Here is a 17,276-nt window from a genome sequence, read left to right on the forward strand (position 1 = left end):
CCATTTGCTCATAGACAGGCAGACACTGATTTTAACGGTAAATGAAACTGAATTTTAGTGTCAGTCAGTTTTTCCTTGTAAGACTGGGTGTAGACTCCTCATGGGCTGGTAGTGTGCTTGTCTGTACTTACGTCTGTCTGTGGGGGTGTTTCTGTCCTGGCGGCCACATCCTTTCCAGCTGTGTCTGCATGTCCTTCTAAACAAAACCACTCCTTGAAACATATGGAACTTCATATTCACAACTTCATGTTGTTCACACTGACTTCTTAAGTCAGGTAAGTCACCCAGGGTCTCCTTGCTTGAATCGGTGCCTGGCCCCGTGATTAAAAATGGAATCATTAGGAAACTCCTTTTTCTCTGGGAAACCTGCAATGAGTAAAGCAGCAACTTTCTTCCTGAGACATTTCAGCGCTAACAAAAAGATAACGTACTTGTAGGAGAAAATATGTGCCTGTGTAGAGGAGATAACTAAAAAAAAATTTTTTTTTTACATAAAGAGCCAACACCTAGAAAGTATTTTGCGTGAAGTTTACAGCAACATTTATCTTTCTTCTGGTACTATGATTTCTCAGTGTTTAAAGTTCAATAAGTGGATATATGAGGAGAGTTGTAAGGTGAGAGGGTGGGATGGACTCCTCCTGTTTTACTGTTTGGTGAAACCAGGAAATTCCACAGTTTAAAACCAGGCTTTAAATTTGCTTTAGTGAGGGAAAAGGGGAGATGGTGAGGAAAGAAATGACTAAGTGGGGCATGTAAGTTGAAGCTCCTCTCTGCTGTATTCCAGGAACTTGAGCTTCAGAAGGAATGAAATCAGCAAGTAGAAGTAATCTAACTGGAGTACTTCAGTAGGTAGGAGAAAACTACGTGATCACATATATTTGCTCTGGTAGAGATGGGTTTTTAAGTTACAACAAGAAAGACGTTCCTTCTGTTAGTATATACCAACACAAGAAGGAAAACGTTCCCAGTCAGGTGTGCAGAGAGAAGCCTGTGTGCAAGATGCTTATAAATCATATAAGCACACATAAGTGTGTGTTTCACTTATGTTCTTCACACATAAGTGAAAAAGAGATGTTGCTTCAAGATCTCCATGCTTTTGACAGTGTGCTTAAGAAGCATATTATCATTTGAGAGTGCATTTGGCTCTGGCAGTAAAAATCTACAGAATTACTTTTTTAGCTGCCTAAAACATTGGAGCAGCTGAAGATAAGACTGGGACATTAGTTGGTTAAAAAAGAAAAACAAAATATATGGGCAAGTAATCTTTGGAAAGCATTTAAAGGATTCAGGAGTACTGTTGATATTTTTTCTTCCTTTGAGATTTATATTCATATATGTGTATATCTGGGAACAAATATGTAAAAATGCTGGCAGTAAAATGAGCTTTAAAATATGTATTATTTTATACTGTTTTCAAAGGACTTTCAATAATTTTCAACTTTTATCTCCTAATATAGAATTAAAGTGGAAAGATTACTTAGATTTTAGAGAATTGCTGCCTTAGCACCTTGCATAATTATGTTTATATATATTTATATAAGCAACTACAGATATGCATCTATAAGTACCTTATGCTAAGACCTTGTATATACTGTTTTACATTCAAATAAATTTTAGGATTAAGATATTGCCAGTGTAATGCTCTGTAGCACTGCATGTTTCTGAGAGAGTTTATTTAGGCTTTGATCCATGGTATCTATGAGCTGTATGATGTGAATTTTCTGTTAAATTACTTCTCATTTTGCATTAGTAAATAATGAAGAATACACATAGAAGGCCAAAGTACCTCTGTCTGTGCAGCTTGTAGTGCATGACTGGAATTTTGTATGTGAAGATAAAGCAAAATAAATAGTACAAGTAGGAAAATCAATCTGCACATGTTTCTAAATTGCAGTGTTTCTGTGTATATAAAGAATCTGCCTGATGTCAGTAGGGACTAATTAAGGGAAAAGCAAAGCAAGTGGTAAATAGGTCCTCATCTGCACTCACTATTTAGGAAGAGTAGGAGAGATTTTTCAGGTCAATGGTATCTGACCTGAAGAACTGGGAACATTCTATGGGAACATTCTTGAGTCATGGGGCTGGAAGAAGCCAAAGGAGGCAGAGACCACAGCTGGTGGGAGGCATGGGGATAGATCATAGCAAAACAGTCACAGATTATTTTATATATTATGATAGTAAGAGCTGCATTTTGGTATGATATTAGAATATTTACATAATTGAGGAAAGTCTAGCCCCTTGCTAAAACACCAACTGTATTTTACTCATCTGAGTGTCAGCAGCCACCTATACCTTGGAAGTTTGCTGCTATTTGGTGCTCTTGTGTTTTTCACATACTCATAGTCATGGAAATTTCTAGAGCAAAACACTAATTGGAGGCTTTAGAAATAGTGGCAGCAACTTACTTATCTGCCCTTGAATATGTACGTGTCTAGCTGGGTCTATAGATCTTTGTGCAATTTGTTCAAACAAGAGAGTTCAAAATGTTAATGCTGCTCTGGCATAATGTGCTATCAAAGCAGGAGCTGTGTAACACAGTAATGCAAATTAGTAATCATTATTATTTTTTGTGGCTACCATTAAAATATTTAGTTGTCTCTCAGTATAAAGTTTTAGCTTATTAGCATCTAAAAAACAGGCTCATATAATTAGGTGTAGTAGTGAAAATAGATAACAGGATTAAATCCCTGTCAAAGTGATCAAGGGGAACTCTTAAGAGATTCATTAACTCTCAGGAATATATGCAGAAAAATAATTAAATCCAAGATAAAATTTAATTATGGAGACAGTGTGCAAAATGGTTACAAACCAGTTTCGTTTATGTTAGTAATGCTTATGGAAGAAAATTGTGGTGTGCAGAGGCATGAAGGAGGTTTCCTCAATGCACCAACCCCAGCATTGCTGTCTGTTCTTGTTGAGGACTACATAATACCTAGAGCCTCTTTGGTTGCACAGGGACCTCAGTTGCAGCTGGAATTTCTGTGTTATTGCAGATGTATTAAAAGTGAAAAGAGCCAGTATCTGATAAATGTCTTGAAATATAGGAAATGTGGTGCTTTTTTCCCCCAAGGGTTGCAAAGAACTCTTCAGCTCAGCTTGGTGTGGCAATACTTGGAAATGAAGTTTTGCTCTTGCCTGCGGTTAGATTCAATCAGATAATTTCTATTCATTGCCTTTTGTTATTTACAAGACCAATGGTAATATTGCATGCTGTTACCCTAAGAACCTGGACTGAGCCCCGTGCTATAATGTTAGACCAGCTGTAATCTTTCTGCTAAGTTTTCTTTGCATATGTAAAACACAGAATAAACAGTGTAATGAATTGTTAAAGGCAGAATCAAGTGTGCTTGTGTCCTAGAATAAAAAGTAATACAAAACTGTTTAGTTCTCATTTGTTTAGTGTGCTTAAGCTCAACATGCCTTAATTTTGTACTTCTGAGAGATTTTCATTCCCATTATCCACACCATTGAGTTTTGGCTTTTGGGAGATTTTTATACTGTATTTCCATTTTTCTATTACAACTGTCTTTATTACTGGCTCACTAGTGTATTTCATTCGTAAATGGGTGCTTGTTCTTATCTATGTCTATCATATATAGATAACACCACCAAGCTTTCCTTTAAATTGATGTGGGGGTGGGAAATTTCAAGGCTAGAAGGGAATCTTAAAGGCATAACTCCCATTAATCTTACACTGTGAATAGCTTGCTTTTAGTTGAATTTTAGATCATGGTAAATATAGCTGTCTGAATCAGAACAAAGCATGATTGTGAGAGCAAAGCATTGAACAGTTCCTTTTGGTTACATGCTGTACACCAGTGTCAAACTCCTACAGCCCTGTGTTCAATGCCTGTATGTTAAAAACTAAGGGGAAAAATTATGAATTTAAAGTGCTACTTCAAATTGCATACAGCTAGAAAGCCTGCATGTTGTTAGTTAAATGCACTTATCCCATTCCTCCACAATTAAAAGCCTCTTTTTTAGGGAATTATGCTCTGTATTTCTTATATCTTTTGCTTTGATTTTTTTTTCCCTAGGAAGGTTTTCAAAATGGATGCCTGGAAACCACTTCTTCTTCTCTACATTTTCACCTTCTCTACAGAGGCAGAGGAGTCTGGTAATACACTAAAGAAATGACTCTTCAAGATGATAGCAATACTGCTTTTTTTACATTTGCACATCTATTTGCATGTGTCAGAGGGAGATGAAGAATTGAAGAACATTTTTTCTAACTATTAATTATAATTAGGGATAATGTGGTCAGTTTTCATGAAACTTACAACTACATAGGATAGCTTTCCTAAAAAATGCAAAAATTAATGGAACAGCTTATTACATTTTGTTTGTTCATGCATGCTGAAGTTTCATATTTGCAAAAGTAACATAAAGCTCTTAAAATTGTGAGACTGCCAAAAGCAAGATAAGTCACAGTATTTAGCAGTTCCATTTTGGTAGCCAGGTCTTCTGGAAGATCTGTTTGAGAAGTGTTCTGCCCAGTTGCAGGATATTTTCTGCATTGACTGTTGATTTGAGGAAATAATGACTGTTCCATCCATGCTCTGCTAGTGTTATATGCTTCTAGAATTTGTGGAAGCACATGAGTTTCACACCTACTACAAAGAAATGTGCTTAGTACTCCTTAAGTTGATGTGAACTTATTTTTTTTCCCCTCAGAAAATAAACATTAATTAGTAATGTATGCATGCAGAATGGAGCTCAAAGTGCATGACTAACTTTTCCTTTGCTCTCTTGAGAGAGCGCAGGCTAACACATTCTGATGGTTGTGTTTCACATACAGAAGTGTTTAATATGCATTAACTGCAGATAAGTTCTGAGCAGACTGAGAATGAAAATCATGTTGTGGATTTCAGCATCTCTCCTTTTCCCATGAATGGTGTTGCAGAAGGATGCATCCTCTGACCCTCTGTATAATAAACAGGGGAAAAGAAGGAACTAGTGGGTGACAACAATTTAGCAGAATAGATGGGAGAGTTTTTCTGTAAAAGGCCAATAGGTCTTGGATTCTGAAAAGCAATTAGGATTCAGAATTACTTTTAGATTAGATTACACAACCTTTAAGGAAAGAGGAAATTTACAACATGTTTCTTCAGTCAGCAGAAAAGCTTCCATAACAGACATCATTTTCCTGGTAGATGGATTCTGGAGTGTAGGGACAAAGAACTTCATGATCATGCACAATGATCAATGGGAGGACAAAATCTGTGTTGGTGTGATTCAGCACAGTGATGTAACATACATTGAATTCTTGTTGGGCACTTCTTATAACAAAAATGATTCCTTATTGAAGATAAAAAAATTACAAAGAAGGAGGCACCAAAACAGGGCAGAGCCTCTAGTGCTAGAGAATTACTTCATAGCAAGTGATGGTAGCCAAAAAGGGGCTTGTCCCAAGCCTTTTCCAGTGAGTACTCCATTGAGAGGGTAAAGGAAAGCAATGGCTTTAAGGAGGAATGGGATCTATGTCTTTGAAGCTAACATAAGGATGATAAAATCACCCTTGAGAGCTGTTTTTAATAGCTGATGATGCAGGGAGAGTTCACAGTGGAAAATCTTAATGCACTGAAAACCATAAAAAATCTTAATGCACTGAAAACCATCAAAAATAATGTCAATCAGGTCTGTTAATGCAAACATCTCCCTGGTCAGGATAAGGAACAAGTTCCTTTTGTTGCATGTATCATGACAAATATCCACACAGCTTTCTGCAGTCCCTGATAAAAGTACCTGAGCTAACTGCACAGCAGTGCAATAGTTTTACCAAAGAGTACTGCTCATATTTACAAGTCGCAACTTGTACTTAGCTTCTGTCAAGAGCCGCTACACTCCTTGCTATGGTAAATAGCTTCTGAAGTAGGACAGTGCTTCACATTAAGCCCTCATAGTCATAGTTCCTCAGTGTCTGAAAGGAGCCAGAGCAGATACCCCCAGCAGATATCTTAATAAAAAGAGGGAAACAGGCAATTCAGTGATATTTTAAAGACAATCTCCTAGAAACATAGCTTTGCCATCTCCAGCTGACCATACTGCTTCAGTGGGACTGTCAGCAGCCACTGTCTGTCAACAAAACTGAAGCCTCACAGAGGCACTGTGCAGAGGGGGTGTCAGGAAATCCATCCTTGGATATGTGGGAGGTATTGGCAAGATGTGAAAAGCAAATCCATGGTAATTCTGAGGTGCTACCCAAAAGTTTTTCCTAGATGAGAAACAGAAAGTGGTGTCTCTTACTACATCTTTTAGATGGCAACAGTGGATTGGATGCCACACAGCCCAAGAGGCTGCCAACCCCAGGGAAAATAAAGCTTCAGTAATGCCTTTAGTTAACATAGCAACTTTTATCAAATATTACATGCTGGTTTTGGGTCTGAGTTTATTCTGAGTTAGTGCTGCATTACCAGTCACTTTATCATGTAGGAAGACTGAAGTACAGAACATACAAAATTACTCTTTAACACTACATATTCATGCCAGCTATGTAGTTTGGTAATACTGTAGATGTGTTTGTTAAGTTGCAAAAAAGAAAAATGGAGTGCATGGCAACTCAAAAAGCTGATCTCTTCTGACTGGTGTAAGTGCATGGCATTGGTTGGGTATGGCAAGAAGAGACATTTCTGGAGCATTTCTTCTCTCTCTGCTCATCTTTATGGGGACTGTGACTGTCCTTTAAAGTGCCTTGTTATCTGCCTGTGTGTTGTGTTCACACAGATGTGATATTTTACGTGTTGGATGTATGTTCTTTGTTCTCCTTGTTATGCCATAAATTTGATCCAGCCCACTTCTCCAGGTTTCATTGCCTTTGTGATTGGAAACTTACTGAGAAAGGAACACTGGGATGACCACACTGCTTGTCCAAGGTGTTTTGTAACAACAGCTGAGCCTCTCATGCATCCTAGGCTAGTGAGGTCTTGATCACCCCAAAACTGGCTGGTGTTTGCTGGGGTGTTGGGGGCCAAAATGAAGAGCTGAACCTTTCTTCCTAAAGGCAGAAGCGATTATATCTGTGAATTATATCTGCAAATTATATCTGCTCAGGTGGTTTGCAGAGATAACAGCTGGGCCTGATTCAATATGAGCTCTGTACTTCCACCCGCTCTTTATCCCATCAAGAGCTGAACAAACTCCCAGATGAAAAAGCATTCCCTGGCTCCTGCAAGCAGAGAAAGAGGGCTGCTGTGGAAGGGGAATGCACTGCCATGGAGCAGTATGACTGTAGCTGACACAGTAGCACCTCCTGGTGTTTCATGGCAGGGAACAGGGAGATTAGATGGGAGATACAGCAGTAAACTTTGTATATGCACACACACACACACACACACACATATATACACACAGGCACACTTGTTTAGAGAGAGAGAAGTTAAGGAAAGCATATTGGGTTTCATCTCAGTGAGGCATGTATTTATTGCTAAGATCTGCATAAATTTGTCTCATAAAATGAAGATCAGCTTTCTGTGAAGCCTGTTTTATCTTGTCCTGTCATCTGTTTTAATATATTCACTGACCTTCTTTCCTGTAATGAATCTATTAATTCCCTTTTCTCCAGTCATCTTCTCTCAAACTGACAGATTTTTCAATTTAAAGAATTGCATTTCAGGGACAGCATGTTGACAGGAGAAGAAAGATACCTTTGCAGCAGTAAGATAGGACAGTTTAACAGTGTGGATGTTTGTAGGAGAACAGGCGATGAGAAAAAGAGTTTGGCAACACAGAGGTGTTTATTCCTGCAAAGAAATCAAGATAATCAACAATGTATAGGATACCTACTAGTAGATGTTTAACACATTCTCATGCACAACATAGTAGCAAACAAAGTGAAATATTTACTGATGTTTTGTTATTCTTGCGGGTACACTGAGGACTTGACAGAGAGCATTTAAAGAGCTGAGCAGTGTGGCTGACCGATGGTCAGGGCAAAATTGCTGAGTTCATGCTTACCCTTCACACTGCCTCCAAATTGTGTGACTAAAAAGATCCAGGTCTTAGAAGAATCTCGTTGTGAGCACATATTCTGTGTCTGGTACAAGAACACACACTGGAAGAAACATCCATTAGATTTTGTGCTCACGTGTTTGTATAGACATGCATGTATAGATATATTTAACTTATTGTTTTGTTGTGAGCTAAAAAGATAAGAGGCATAGATTTTTGATGTTGCTCTGAGGTCTGAATGTCAGATGTTTTTAGCCATAAAATCTTGTTCAATGTGACCTTTTACATTCAAAGATTTTCACACTGCTTTCTGGCAGATCGTACCCTCTAGGGGGCAGTTTGTACCGTAAGTGAAAAAAATGAAACATAACGATGGTCCCTCTGAGATGGTTAAAGAACATTTATCTCTTCCATGAGAGAGGGAAAACTCAGAAAAATTATGTGGAATAATAGGAACAAGCCCAAACTAGCAAACACAGAAAGCAATCTTGTTATTGCTAAGTGTTTCAGAGTCAATGAGTGAAAAGAGAATAAGATTAGGTAGAGTGCTGTTATACAGCTAAAATTGCATGCCTCTGACTTCCTTGCAGAGGTACAACAATGAATAATAATGCGGCTAGGATCACAGAATAAAACTCAACATGAGAAATGAATAATCAAGGTAGAGAAGAAAAAAACATGTGGTTCAGCTGAGGTTTTAAGAGGGCAAGATAATTGGGACAGGGGAAGGAATTAACCACTTCACACTACTAGCTGTTATTACAAGGAACAATGCAAGCAATTCCATAACTGAGGTAGCCATCACCTTACAGCAGCTATTTTTCACAATGGTTATGACATTTCATGTAGGCAATGCTGCCTCCCTCTCTCATGTTTGTTTCTTTGGCGTGTTGTTCTACATTTGCATGTATCACCTGGTCTTGTGACAGAGTGACAAAGCACAGTTGTGAGTTTCCCTTCACAACTGGAATTTGTGTTGTACATTCTCAGTTGGTAGCAAAGCTCATAGAGACATTTTCAAGATTAGTCCCTTTGAGGGCACTGGGCAGCTGGAGAATAGACATGTTTTGCAGTTTGGGCATGTGCAGGTGTCGAGTAATTTAGTATTTGCTAGTTTATATGGCCACACTGAAACCTATGGGCTGATGATGTTTTATGTATGTGGAAAACCTATCTCACTGATTCTTACTTCTGGCTTTAAATCTACTATGTTGAATTTTGTTCCATGATTCTGACAGAAAACAAGATCACAAAGAATGAATGTTTATAGTTCCTTGTTTCCTATATTTTGTTTTCAGAATGCAATATAGATCTTTCCATAGCAATTGATATTTCAAGGAGCGTGCAGCCAGCAGCCACAATGCTCCTGAAACAGAGACTGCAAGCATTTCTCCCCAGACTTCTACTTCAGATGAAATCACTGCCAAATACCAGCTGCAATGCTCCAGTCGAAATCGGGTTCAAGTTCCAAGTATTGGCACAGAACAAAGAATTAATCTTTGACTCTGGTTTTGAAGACTATAATGAAGAGATCATCCAGGAGTTCTTAGGTGCACAGACCACTGTGGACACCTACATGAATGCAGACTTTTTGCAGGCACTTGAGGAGAACTTCTTTAATGTGACTTCTGCAAAAGTTAAGGTAACTTAATGGTATGAACATATATCTTGGAAAAATTAGGCAGTGTAATATTTACAGACTCTGATGTTGAGTACTCCAGGAAGACAAAAAGTAGTTTAGGAATAGATGATGCTAATAAACAGAGATTAGAAGGAATCCCTGGAAGCCACTTCTTCAATCACTCTGCTCAAGTAGGGCAACTAAAGCGGGCTGTCTAGGGCCATGTCCTGATGGCTTTTGTGTATCTCCAAGAATGGAGACTCCTCAATGTCTCCAGACAGCCATTGCCAGTGCTCAGTCACCCTTGTCTTTTCTTAAGTTTATATAGAACCTCTGGTCATTTCGTTGACCTGATGTAACCTGATATATTAATTCCAATTCCCTAGGCACTCCTGTAGTGAGATGGTACCCAGAACATTTGGCTTAATACATGCGATAAGTATTCCTACAGATAACCTTCTTATATCTACCATAGAATGATTGTACTTTGGGCAGTGGAAAGTAGTTTTCTTTCAGGAACTCTTATTCCTAAAAGGAAACTACTTTCTTATTCCTGATTCTGTATCTTTGTCCAGAATAGTGACAGATTGAAACAGAAGTCACAGAAAAAAGCTCATCTGAGAAATTTGCTTACACAAGTTTATTCATGTCCTTAACTTGTCAAATAATTTCAAAAAACAAAGCTGGGTTCTACTTACAGATAGCTAATGATCAGGAAATTCTGCCTAGATGCTGCAGTTAATTTATCCATCTTGAAGTGAGATAAAGGGGGAAGCACAGAGCTTTATCTAATCTCTCCTGAAATGAATGGGGATTCTTTCAACATGAGTTCAAGAAATTCAGATCTCATTGGAGTGTTTCAGGGTCAATGCCTTGACAGTTTATTTTTGATAAGGCAATGATTCTGTAAAGCACAGATTATGTCCTGTAGTATCTGTTTGAATATTAGCACTTACTAAGGTCTCCATGCAGGAAGACCTTCCTACTAAGGAAGGACTGGTTAGTTCTTGCTACACACATAAGGGGTTTCCTCTTCCAACTTTATTTTTGCTTTTATGAAATGCCAATTTTAATCTGGAAATCTTCCTCTGGAGTGAGGAAGTCATATTACAAATTCCTCTGCTTTCAGATGCAAGTTGGCATTCTACTTTTTACCGCGTTTGCATAGGTGTGTTTGATTTACCAATTTAGGTTACACCAATTTGGTGCACATTTAATGAGTTTTTTCCCAAAGATTTCTTAAAATGTCTGAACAGGGAACATGACCACATAAGATTCTGCTTGTTTTGAGTCTCAGAGAAAGAACTTGTTTGACACAAAATTAAAAGCAGTGCTTTTTTCCTCCTAATTGCCAGTTCTGGAGATCAGCATCAAGCAAGGCTTCTTTCTGCTTAGGCATTATTATTATATATAAATATGCTGCATATCTCAGCATTTTACCAGTGGATTGATATTCTTTTCTGACACTGTTTATGTACAAATTGAAAGTACAAGACTTTAGAATGCACATGAAATCACAATTTAATCTTCCTAGGATCCTAAGCAATAACATGCTTGTTCTGTAAAGATTATTAGTTATAAAACTCATCAGGGACCATGATTATCAGTTGGTTGAATTTCTTCTTTTCTTTGTTATATGTTTGCTTAGCAGCAAAAAAAAAAGAGGACCTAATTCCAGCATTTTCAACAATGGATGTGTTCCAACAAGAGCTTGATATAAACAAATGCTTTGTAAACATAATAACATATCTTTACTTATATTACATATAATGCCCACAATAACACCCCACATTCCCTATTCCCCATGTTTTTAAAATGGAAAGATCATAGAAAAAACAACCAAACCCAGACCTACAACATTGTCTCTAACAATCTGTGATGAATTTTCCCATCCATGGTCCAGCTCTCCACTGCATCACATGGTGCTTGAGCAAGCATAGAGTTTGTACCAGTGCCTCCATATTGTATGTTTTGTAACTTACCAGTTAGTTCCAGCTTAAATTATTGTCTCCTAACTGCTTTAATACAAAAGTGGGATGTTTGGTGTGGCAGTCACTTCATTTGCTTTTGCCACCTGTGGAAAAATTTATCTTAAGAGAAGTAACAGGTTTTGCATTGGTCAAAGCTGTGCCTTGCATAGGGAATGTAAAATATGAAGAGTGGGAGGGAAGGAGCTCTAGCTGTGCTTGTGCACTTACTGGTCAGAGAGTTTAGGAGGATTTTAAGTTATTGCCATTGGGGATAGGACACAATTTACTTATGCAGCTTCTTTCTGGGCAAACTAATCCACTCTGTGAGTGGGACCTGAGAAGTCTTCAGTTGGTTTGAAGAGGGAATTGGAAGAGAGAAATGGGAAGAGACTGGTAGCTTGAAGGGGAACTAAGAAACTGTGCTTTTCCTCCATATTGGAAGAAACTTAACTGTAACTCTTTGGCCTGAAAAGATGGAAATGTATCCAATAAAAATTATTAGCATCCTGAAGTGAGCTAAACCTTATGTCTTAAGAAGAAAAAATAGGGCAGAGAATGGAGAAGGGTGATGACCTGCCTATGTGGAAGGACAAAAGGACATAAATATCTGCAGGGGGGGAGGATTAGATGCAGAGAGGATGCACTTCCTGGTGTGGCTCAGTTGACAGCCAATGGGAGCTGCTCTTGCAGAAATGGGAGAATTTGCTCTTCATTCTTCTCCACATTCACATACAAGAGAACTCTTCAGACATCAGAGAAAGTTTTTCGGTGGGTAAGTTAAAAAAGAATTTGTCTCCTACCTCACATGCTAAGATGGCAGATATAATATAGTATAATAGCTATGCTATATTCAGCAAGAAAAATCCCTCAAATGGAAGTGCTATCAGGGAAGAGAGACTTTTGTGTTCTGTTCTCACTGTTCCTCACTACCATTTTCCAGCACACGTTTTAGGTCTACCACACTGTAGTGCAATTTAACCATCTCATAGCCATTTCTCAATGTGAGCTGTAATTCTTACAGAGACTGAACTTTCAGTTCCTTTGCAATTGACTTGTCATTACTCCCTTTCCTGGCAGGTTCTGTTAGTATTTTCAGATGGGTTGGATGATTCACTGGAAGACCTGAAGAAAGCAGCAGACTCACTTCGCTTTAAAGGTATTACAATACCACTTTGATGCTCCTGCCTCCTACTACCACAGGCCTCATGTACAGCTCCTCCATTGCAACTTTTCCGCTTAACACTGCTTCTCCATGCCCATGTGGAATTGCCCAGGAGTCCCTGGGAGAGTATTTGCTTCTCCATGGGAAGCAGTGTATATGTTGACTTGTCACTATATGGAAGATGATGCCAGAGACATGCCTAGGGGTGGAGAGGTTCTAGTTTCTGGAGTCCAGCTCCAACAGCTAGAGCAATTCAGGATGGACCCTTCTCACTGATGAGAACAACACCAGAGGTTAGATACAACTCTGACTTCTCTAGGAAAAGGAAGTTTGAACTTGTGTTTGGGCACTGAGTAACATTCTGTCTGACAGCTGGGGAGAGAAGTCAATTGGAAAATTACTGGTCTGGATTTTTCTCTTACACATTTTTCTCAATAGCTCAATTTCTTTTAACATATTGTATCAAAGACATAATGTGTAAGTCTTTCAGGGAATTGCTGTTATTCAAGTTTATGTTGTTGGTTAAATTGTATGTTTCAGATATTCACTAATTTAAATTTCTGCTTATGTTGAAGGTCTTGATGCACTTCTATTAGTTGGCCTGGACAATACACAGAATTTGACTGAATTTTGGGAAATAGAGTTTGGCAGAGGGTTTGGATACAATGAACCTCTGAGTGTTGGGTTTGCAGATATTGCAAACATTTTGCAGAGAAATCTTGTAAGTCCTTCTGTGATATAAACAAAAGGTGGAGGGAAATCAGTCTTTATGATTAGCATATATAAATGAAGTGTTTCTGGTATTTTTTCAGGATACTGTTGCAGAGAGAAAATGCTGTAAGGTTATATGTAAGTGTCTTGGAGAAAATGGTGATCATGGTGTCCGAGGAAATCCTGGAAGGAAGGTAGGAAGTCTAAGATAGGTATTACATAAGAACTTCTTCATTTTTCGTAGTGTTTCTGGCTTTTTGTAGTATTTCAGAGCATGCATGTGTGTCCCTATAACATTTAATGTTAGGACAGATGAAGGAGAAACATGAAATGTGATCCTTGCTCTGCTGCATTCTCTCATGCAAAATATTTTTGTAATGAAAATTATTTGTACATATAAAAATCATTAAGCACTCTACTGCACCAATTCAGCAGAAAATGGAGAGGGATTAAAAAAAGTAAGTCTGATTTATCAAGGGGCTTATTATCTATTGGGAATGAGAAACTTCCAACTGACAAGCTGAGAGAAAAAAAATAATCATTTTTCACCAGGTGCATGCCTCATCCTTTTGTGACTGGTTAATCCAAATGTCCTCTTCTATAAGTCTGTTTTGATCCAAAAGGATTACTTCTTTTAAGATTTAAAATTGGGTTTTTTAAGCCTTTTTGAATATTACAGATATCACTACTTCTACAGCATACTAGTAGAATTAATTATTAAAGTTTTTAATGTATGTAGTCTCCATTTGACTACTATTCATTCCATTATTTCTACTTATTCCAGTAGCATGTGAGATAAATGATATCTGCAGTTCACACTCTTCAGTTATATGGTTGCAGTTAAATTAAGTTTTGGTTATCTCTTAAGAAAAGTATAGTCTTCTAATACTTCATAAACCAATTTACTGTTTTTTTTCCATTACTCTTGTTGTTTTTCTTATACCTTTCTGTTTTACTGAAAGACTAGATTAAGGTGCTTAGACAGTGTTCAGAATGTAAACATAGTTGTTTTGCAACTAGAAATTCCCTGTGTTCCAGTTTCTCTCTGCTCAAATTTTGCCCTAAAGGTAATGATATTTGCATGACTTCCAATATAAAGTTGAAATGTTCCTATGTGTTTGCAAGGCATTGCAATAACTTTGTCCTAACAAGTTTCCAACTCCATATATTTTTCATTTCACCTTAGAATTTCATTACTGTAATGCTTTCTTTTCCAAATCACTACAAAGATGTTTAATTTGACCAGGTATCCCAATGAGCTTTGTTAAGCCATCAGAGAGTTTCCTGAAATAACAGCAGAAACTGTATATTAACCATTGTTCTTTTCTTGGGTTTATGTTTGGGGTTTTTTTTCCAGCCATGTCAAATACGTGGGACTGTACAGAGTGTCTGTGTAAATGCAGGGAGCCAGCCCACCTTAGCATAACCAGATCTAATTTTCAGGGAATGTTTTCTATCTCTATGTGCAGAATAATCTGGTAGAGATGAACCCAGTGTGCTTGGAGAACAGTGATACTTTTAAATTCTCCTTTTTCAGGGAAGTACAGGTTACAGAGGATCTCCTGGCCATCCTGGTGAGGAAGGTGGGATTGTAAGTAAACATTTGTCTTCCTGCTAAGATGATGTTAGTTGATGCCTGAACCTGTACCCATTAATGTTAACCCAAAATGTGTTAGAGGAACCGGTAGTCTGTTTCTCTGTGCCTCTGCACCTCACCATAGATAGTTATGCTGTTAAAAAAGTGAGTTAGTTATTCAGTTAAAAAAAGCAAACCACCCTCAAGTACAGACAATTGAGTTAGAGATTAGTAATGCAGTATAAACATGGCGTGATACAAAAGAGCAAAGACCAGGTGCAACTCAAATTAGTAACTGATATTCCCTTATGGCCTGAATTAAATTTTCCAGGAGACGTGCATTTGTGTCCTTAGCGCAGTGAATGGTGATATAGCTCTGTCTTGCTTTAGTCTTACGTGATAAATTAACCAGCAATCATCATTGTGTGGATGAGATTGAACATTTTCCTTTGTTTCTTAGGGGGAGAGAGGCCCAGCTGGTTTCAGTGGGACTCAAGGAGACAGGGGATGTCCAGGTGTCAGAGGCCATAAGGCAAGTGTGTAACTTTGAAACATTTCCTAATTTTGTTTCCCATAAACCTATTTTCTGTACTGGGAACAAATCCCTGTGCTGTCTCCTTGAAGCATGGATGAACATCAAGATCCAGCTGTAGGAATGGCAGACAGTGTTTGCTGTCTAATTTTGAGAGGTATTTTGTATAACCTGAGCATGGTTGAATGGCTCAGATTTTTCTGACTAAGCAACTTGATGATGACTTTTTCCACCATCAGCTCCAGACTGACCTTAGTTAAAGCTATAAAGCTTTATGGAGTGGGAATGAAAATTAAGCCTGTACTATCTTCCCAGAGGAAAGGAGGAAATCCCATATGTGACAGTAGAAGGTTTTACAGTAGGGACTACCAATACTGCACTCAGCATACCTCCGCACAGCAAACTATTGTGCCCTGCTTTTCAAGCTCAATAAAAATACTTTTATCAAATTTCATCTATATTTATTTTCTATTTCAGGGGGCCAGAGGCTATAGAGGAAGTCAGGTATGTGTTTTTATATGTGATCACTTTTCCTTGAGAACAGAGTTCTGCTTCCTTTTATGTTACTCTGTAAAATGAAATTATCAACAAGGAAGGAAAATAGTGTAAAAATTTAGTGTGAAAATAGTGTAAAAAGGTTGAAGGTCTTGATATTCAATTCAACAGCATTCAATGTACTTTTGCTTTGGTTCTATAGGGATGGATTTAAGATACTTATCACATTAATCAAAATCAGCAGTCATAATTGTATTTTTATATGATTGCAGTCTCTTAGTCTAACTGACAGGAAAAGGATTTATTTACTGACTATTTGATAATCTGTTAAGGTGGTGATTCTGGTTATCTGAATATCATTCTAATTGTGAAGAGGACCAGAGGGGAAAAAAAAAGGTTGTAACTAATATTTATTGGGGATTTGGACATAATTTTCCCTAGATCATGATCATTATTGACAGGTTTTCAATATCCAAACTTATTTTCAAGCTGTGTTTGTCATCTCAACTGTTGATATTTCAAGTCTGCTTGTTTAACCTTTCAAACATGAAGAAGATTTGGTCACTAATTCGATAATTAAAAGTGAAGCCTGGAAGACAATGATCTATAACAGCTGTAGTTTCTAAGCTACAGTGATTAAAATGAATTTAACTTGTATTGAATGCTTTGATACAAAAACACTTCTAAAAATGAGTTATGAGCCTCAAAGATTCAGAAGATGTTTGCCTCCATAACTGAGCAGCTTGGAGAAAGTTCAGAGAGTGTTTCTGAAACCTCAGCTCTATTTAAAGTACTGCTCTGTAGTAACTTTTTAAACTTCTCATGTGTTTCTCTTTCCTTTTCCATTTTCTACTCTGTTCTCTGAAGTAATTTGTCCTTCTTCCAATATTCAAAACATCTGATTATAGAAGAGGAAGAAAACTTGCTGATGATTTCAATTTGTCAAAGTTAAAAAGTGCAGTAGGTCTTACCAGTTGCACAAACCCCACTGAAATCCAGTGAATATGTGAATATCTTCCTTATGTTGTGTCGTTATATCCACAAATTTTATTTTAAATAAAAATATAAACCTTTCAGCGCATTAAAATGTGATTCAATTGTGCCAACTTAGTAAGATTGAAGCAGTTTATTGAAGTTACTGAAGTCTGGAAGGCATTTTATTGTAACTATTTGAATAAAAGGAAATGCTGAATGTTTAATATTATGAAGTTTGGCTCAGGTTTTCTGATGTAGGAAATGACTGATAGAAAAAAATAACACTT

General features: G+C 37.6%; 1 protein-coding gene and 1 long non-coding RNA gene across 2 annotated transcripts in view; both read left to right on the forward strand.

Annotated features, from left to right (window-relative positions):
- Nucleotides 1-720: 720 nt before the first annotated feature.
- Nucleotides 721-17,276, forward strand: part of COL6A6 (collagen type VI alpha 6 chain) — a 46,009-nt gene continuing 29,453 nt past the window's right edge. The window contains exons 1-9 of the mRNA XM_038126895.1: nt 721-752; nt 4,038-4,117; nt 9,246-9,589; nt 12,616-12,694; nt 13,276-13,421; nt 13,513-13,605; nt 14,949-15,002; nt 15,448-15,519; nt 15,997-16,023. Coding sequence (XP_037982823.1) covers nt 721-752; nt 4,038-4,117; nt 9,246-9,589; nt 12,616-12,694; nt 13,276-13,421; nt 13,513-13,605; nt 14,949-15,002; nt 15,448-15,519; nt 15,997-16,023 — 927 coding nt within the window. The remainder of the gene's footprint in view (nt 753-4,037; nt 4,118-9,245; nt 9,590-12,615; nt 12,695-13,275; nt 13,422-13,512; nt 13,606-14,948; nt 15,003-15,447; nt 15,520-15,996; nt 16,024-17,276) is intronic.
- Nucleotides 13,528-15,520, forward strand: LOC119697577. The gene is made up of 3 exons (XR_005255876.1): nt 13,528-13,605; nt 14,949-15,002; nt 15,448-15,520. It is a non-coding gene; the product is annotated as an uncharacterized LOC119697577 (long non-coding RNA).

The sequence above is a fragment of the Motacilla alba genome, chromosome 2 (genome assembly GCF_015832195.1).
Source record: "Motacilla alba alba isolate MOTALB_02 chromosome 2, Motacilla_alba_V1.0_pri, whole genome shotgun sequence".
NCBI lineage: Eukaryota > Metazoa > Chordata > Aves > Passeriformes > Motacillidae > Motacilla > Motacilla alba.